This window comes from Clarias gariepinus, chromosome 16, assembly GCF_024256425.1.
Source record: "Clarias gariepinus isolate MV-2021 ecotype Netherlands chromosome 16, CGAR_prim_01v2, whole genome shotgun sequence".
Classification (NCBI taxonomy): Eukaryota; Metazoa; Chordata; class Actinopteri; order Siluriformes; family Clariidae; genus Clarias; species Clarias gariepinus.
Genome location: NC_071115.1, coordinates 25,171,360 through 25,177,633, shown reverse-complemented (window position 1 = coordinate 25,177,633; position 6,274 = coordinate 25,171,360). Strand labels below are relative to the sequence as shown.

At 35.0% G+C, this 6,274-nt stretch overlaps 1 protein-coding gene across 1 annotated transcript; it reads right to left on the bottom strand.

Annotated features, from left to right (window-relative positions):
- Window positions 1-811: 811 nt before the first annotated feature.
- LOC128544240 (interferon-induced protein 44-like) lies at window positions 812-5,958 on the bottom strand. The gene is made up of 4 exons (XM_053514299.1): window positions 5,770-5,958; window positions 3,471-3,687; window positions 3,034-3,134; window positions 812-1,020 (listed from the first exon to the last, which is right to left on the bottom strand). Exons 1-4 carry the CDS (start codon window positions 5,956-5,958, stop codon window positions 838-840), a joined length of 690 nt encoding a protein of 229 aa, XP_053370274.1. The 3' UTR covers window positions 812-837.
- Between the last annotated feature and the right edge of the window lie 316 nt (window positions 5,959-6,274).

The following is a 6,274-nucleotide window of genomic DNA, read 5'->3' as shown; positions in this document are numbered from 1 at the left end:
GGCAATTGAGTTGCGTTTTTTTTTTCTCAACACGTTTCTTGTGACCCTGTTGACTGTTTGCAACAAAATGTTTGATGGTTCTGTGATCACGCACCAACATCTCAACAATTTCAAGAGTGCTGCATCCCTCTGAAAGACGTCTTAGAATGTTTGACTTTTCAAAATCAGTTAAATCTCTTTTTGGTCCATTTTGCATGAGAAAAAGAAGCTGCCTAATAATTACACACAGCTTGATATAGTGTTGATCTCCTTAAGCCACACCCTGTCTCAAGTAGCATAGTTAATGTTTAAGCCAAGGCTAGAACACAAGTATTTAATATTTTTAATGTCATATTTTTGAGCTTTCATTATGTAAAAGTTTGTGTATATTCTGAATAATAACTGATTTCACAACATCTGGTTAGAGTATTTATTTATCAATTTATTTTAACATTTTTTGATAAAGTTTTCATTATTTATTAAATTGCAAGCTCAGCAAGCACAGATTTATCAGTATATACAATTTAAAGACAGATGTTTCAATCAAAGGAGTACAGTTAATATCATATATATGTCATATATATATATATTATCAGTAGTTGTTAACTTAGGAAGTTACAAAAGTAAGCCTTATTATCTGAATAACAGACAGTATTCATTTACATAATTATTATTATAATTATTATTATTAATTATTTCTAATTAATTATTAATTATTATTAATTATTATTAATTATTATTAATTATTAATTATTACAAAGTGTAATTGAATTCTAGCAGTTAATTAAGCCAATACAGTAGATAACTATAAGGCTTGTAAAGTTAACAAGCTTTTAACATTCTACATTCTTTTATTATCTATTCTTCATGATCCTCGTGTCCAAGGTCTTCAACATAGTCATTGGCTAAATAAGCAATTTGTCTCAGTGCTAACAGAAGGAGGACATCGACGTCATTGTTTGTTTCTGTCTCCTCACTGTAGTTCCTCACAGGGAAGATACAGGTCATCGAAACTTGCAATTTGTCACTGCATTCTTTCATCTGAGCCCAGAAACAAACACACACACACACACACAATAAAATTTAATTGTCAATTTTCTTGCTAGTACAAGTGACATGAAAAATATGTTTACCATAATAACATAATGAACCACTCCGACCTCTAAAGGTGTGCTATGGTGCTGCACTAAGCTGTTATCTGTAGATCCTTTAAGTCCTGTACAGTAAGTTCAAGTTGGAGCCATGGTTCAGACTTGGCACATCCCACAGCCCCCCTATCAGACTGAGATCTAGGGAATTTGGAGGCCAAAACTAGACCTCAAACTCTTGGTCATGTCTCTCACACCATTCCTTGATTATTTAACAGTACACCAGTACAAAAGTCATTATTCTGCTAAAAGCCAGAATACTTGGTCTGCAACTATTTCTGATAGGTGTTCAGTTAAGTATGTGTCATTTCAACATATACATGAACAAAGCCCACATACATGTCTTCCTGCAACACAGATGGACCTTTTTTTTTTTTTTTTTTTTTTTTACCACTTTAGTGCTGTTACGGTAGATTATTGTAAAGTAGATTATTAAATCAATATTATTTTCTGAGACTGGTTTCTGGTCCTCTAATGTATGAAGCGTAAAGATATCATTAACAGAGTGAGTTCTGACCAATGTACAGACAAATCCTTTCTTTTATTCATATACATTCCCTGTCAGCTAGCCTATTATTTGGCCCTTGTCAAAGTCGATCAAAGGCCTTATGCTTGCCTATTTTTCTGCTTCCAGAAAGAGTCAGAGTAACTCTAAACCTGCAGCTATTGTGGGATGCTCCCAGGCTGCAGTGGTCAGGACTTACAGTACAGTACCAAAAATGATCCAAGGTTAATGCTGGTTCCGACAGAAAGGTGTCAGAATACAGTGCATTGCTGTTTTGGTGGCAAAAGGGGGATCTACTTAATATTAGGTGTGTGGTTATCAGTGTTGGGTGTAACGCGTTACTTTGTAACGTTAGAGTACTTAGATTACTTGTTTTTGGATTACTTTTTACTGTAGCGTTAGAGTACTTGGATTACTTTTTTGATGTAACAAGTAATCTAACGCATTAGGTTCGCCATTTAAGTACTTAGTTATTTAGGTTCTTTTTCAAAAATGTAATCTGTTATTCCGAAAATTTATGTAATCCGTGAGCCAGACAGCAGTCATTCCCAATCCATCAGTGTGTGTAAAATCGTTTTACAAGCCCTGCCCCCAATAACCCACCCCCCTCTGTTATTCCTGCTGTTATACCCCTATCTCACCTACGCGGTTTGACTATGCGAGGACCGACGCACGGAAAGATGGAAACCTAATCATAGCGGCAAAACTCACGGTAAAACATGACGGCCACCGCGCGAAACCGCGTACAGTAAATTAGTAACAGATTATGGGCCAAACATCGCTGAGTGATGATGGTAGAATAATTATAAAGGTCTCGACTAAAATAACATGCATGAGGAATCACAAAAGAGTTTAAATTTTTTGAAAAAGAAAAGTACTTGAATTAGTTACTTTTATCAGAAAGTAACGCAGTAATGTAACTGATCACTTTTTAATGACAGTAATTTTGTAATGTAATTAGTTACTTTAAAAAGTAACGTCTCCCAACACTGGTGGTCATAATGTTATTTACGTGACCTATCAGTGCTTTCATTGTTATGACTTCTCATTGTAATGCGTCTTTTTAATCTCTCTCTCTCTCTCTCTCTCTCTCCCCCCCGCGCCATACAGTACCAGCCAAAAGTTTTACCACACATTTTAATTCTATGTTTTCTGTTAAGTGATTTATTTTTGAAACACATACAGTATATAAAACAATACTGGACATTTCAAAACTATAAAATAAAACATATGGTAACATATTAGGTAATTAATCAACAACAACAGTTTATTGTTATTTTAAGACATGAAGATCAGCTGCTCTGAATCAGTTCTTGAAAGAACAGTATTATCAAGTGCATTCGCAAAACAAGGACCATGGTGAAACTGGCTCACGGGACCAAAATGCACAGAATAACTTACCTTTTGTTTAATTTTCTTGCTCATGTAGATGGTTTTCACAGTATACTTAACAGCTGGACAGATTTCATCACCCATAGTCATGATAACAGCTTGAGGGATTCCTGCAATAAGATCAAAAAAAGACTTTCTATTAACCTTGTATTGAGTTGAATCATTTATGGTTCAAGTAGAAAAACTGCAACAATGACATCAAGTCTTATAGCAAGAACTGTAAACAATGACACACACTAGATAATAATAATAATCTAAATAAAAATAAGCTGATATTTAAAAAATCTCCCTCTTATATCAAGTTCATGTCATTAATCTAATTCTCACATCAATCACCACATCATGATGATTGACCTGTTTAAAGGTATTGAATGTATTGTTCTGCATTATGTATTATGGATTTGTGGAAAATGTTTTTTGCCACTTTATAATATTTTATCATTTACCGAGTTCTCTTGCTTCATCCAAATATGCCTTCATCTTGTCAGTGGTAGCCTGAGGCATTTGAGAGATAGTGTTTGCTGACACAACACAGACCACGCAATGTGTTTTTTCTCTGTTTGAGGGGGTACTGATGTATCTTGGGTCCTTTGGAGACAGTGGAGTGTCACTATTAAACTGTAGATAGAGATCAAATATTGATGAGTAGGAAACATAACAGCACTATTGAACTCTTGAAAAAGATTGGTCAGAAGGTTGTGTAATTTATTTCTAACAACAGATCTAATGGTTATTATTACTGCATGGTTTATATGAATCTTGCTTCTGTATTTCAAACACTTTTTCTCACTAAATATCGAGGTAAATATGCTTTTAAGAAATGATTGCTTAAAATTGACTGGTTGATTTGGAGTTTATTTTTTTAAGTGCCTGGGTACGATTGCTCCCCCTTCCCCTCACCTGGACTGCTTTCACCTTAGTAAGATTGTATTGTACCAGAGTACACTAGTGTACAATAGGTGCAAGCTGTCAATAGACACAAAGGGAAAGTCAAGCCTCATGCGAAACCTAATATAATAGATACTTCGGATAACATGTCAAGAGGCATCCTTTTGCCTGCCTTCCTACCGTATTAGATATGGTTGGGTATTGCAGAGGATGAACTTAGTATGTGCTGGTATGCATGAAGATTTTATAGGATAGAGATTTGCTAATGCTGTTTAATTATAAACAGCCATTCACTTCTATGTTCAGGTATGGTTGGTGTTCATGTTTGGTTCACAATAGCATAAGTACGCTTAGTACACTGATCTGTACCAACGAACAATAGTTTGTTCACATTACACAACAGTTTCAGTTAGATGAGGAATCTAAGTTTATTGTGGACACTGGCTCATAGACACTGGACATTTAAAGATTAGAAAAAATAAAAATAAATAAATCACTTGGACTTTTTAAGTCTCAACTTTACAGTTTCCACATACTGTACGTAATATTTTGGGGAGGATTTTCCCTTCTCTGCAAACTCTAGACATCTATTTGTTTCATTCAAATTTCAGGAATAAAATGTAAATAAATATATGATTAAATGATACATATGTCAATTTAACATGCTGTTACCCACCTTATAATTATTTGGCAAATGCCCATGCAGTGCATTTGTCAAATCACCAGGATGAACATTTTGTTCTTTTTCTTCCACGCCCATAAAATCAAACGCAGTGATTTTCAAAGCTGCGGAGGTAACTTTGATTTCATGGCCTTTGTACTAAAGTGGGAAACACAATAAACACATGTCATCTTGATGGTTTTTGTCCTCCTAGAAAGCATTATACTTCCTGTTGTTGTTTTTTTTAAGTAACAAATGTAAGCATCAACACTTTTTGAACAGACCACTCCAGAACAGACCATCAGGGTTGAAATGCAGGCTAGAAAATTGTCCTTTATATTTTTTTCTACCAAAATCACATTTGCACATATTAAAAGGGAGGGCATTAAATATACAGTAACACTTTGTGCAGAAATCCAAAAATGATAGAATAAATGCTAAATAAAATAAACAAGAAAGTGAAACATATTTGAAAGCACCAATGAAGGGAACAAGTGCTTTGAAGTTTCTGTAATTGGATAGATCCTTACATTGGGTTACTAGGTTACTAAATAAGTACCATCAGCTGTTCCACCGCCTAGGTACCAAAACAGAAAATAGTCTAGAGGCATATCTTTCTCAATCCATGAGAAAGGGTGGGACCAGCCGAGCAGTGCTGGAGGATCGGAGAGAACGTGGTGCGGTGCGTGGTGTGATTAGAGCTGAGAGGTAAGTGGGTGCTGGGCCATTTTTAGCTTTGTAGGCAAGCATCAGCATTTTGAATTTAATACGGGCAGCTACTGGAAGCCAGTGCAGGGAGATGAGAGGTGGTGTGGGAGAACTTGGGAAGGTTAAAAACAAGATGTGCAGAAGTGGTGGACAGAGGCAGATCTGCCAGGACTGAGTTCATAAAATAACATTAAAATGTATAAAATGAAATAACAAGGGACAGAATAAACATCTGAAATATACATATGTGCCAAGTAAGAGACAGTACATAAATGCTGAGAAATGCCCTCACTTCCGGTAACTTTAATATTGAATTTGTCTCGCTAATGAGTGTGTGGTTGATAGTGGTTGATTCTGGATAAAAAAAATTCTGGAGAAATTGGGAGTAACAGTGATTAGTATTTATAAAAGTTATTTATTTATTCATTCTTATGTATATACAATAACATCACTTTCAAACATAACATGATTAAAATGAATATACTTACTCTTTTTGTGCAACTCATGCAAGCTCCTGATGGAACTGTTTGCGCTTTGGTAACAACCCGTGTTCCGGAGACACTGTTCAGAGAATTTATAAAGCTGGACTTTCCAGCTCCAACAGCTCCATACAACAGGATCCGAAGATTACTGATATCTGGATTACTTGGTATAAGATTTTTCACACTCTCCACCATCTGCTGTTTACTGTGGTATGAGAAATTACAAATGGGAGTCAAAATTGCAAAATCTTGTCTTTACTTGGTGGTAACATCTGTTGCTCTAGAATTTAACAGTCTTTATTATGTTAATTTATAAATGCACAGATTCACAAATGTGATCTCTAAAGGAAAATCCATATAACCATTTTCTGATTTTTGTATATCAGACAAATTACAGTGGTGTGAAAAAGTGTTTGCCCCCTTACTGTTTTTTTTTCTTTTTGCATGTTTGACACACTTTAATGTTTCAGATCATCAAAAATTTTAATATTAGTCAAAGATAACACAAGTA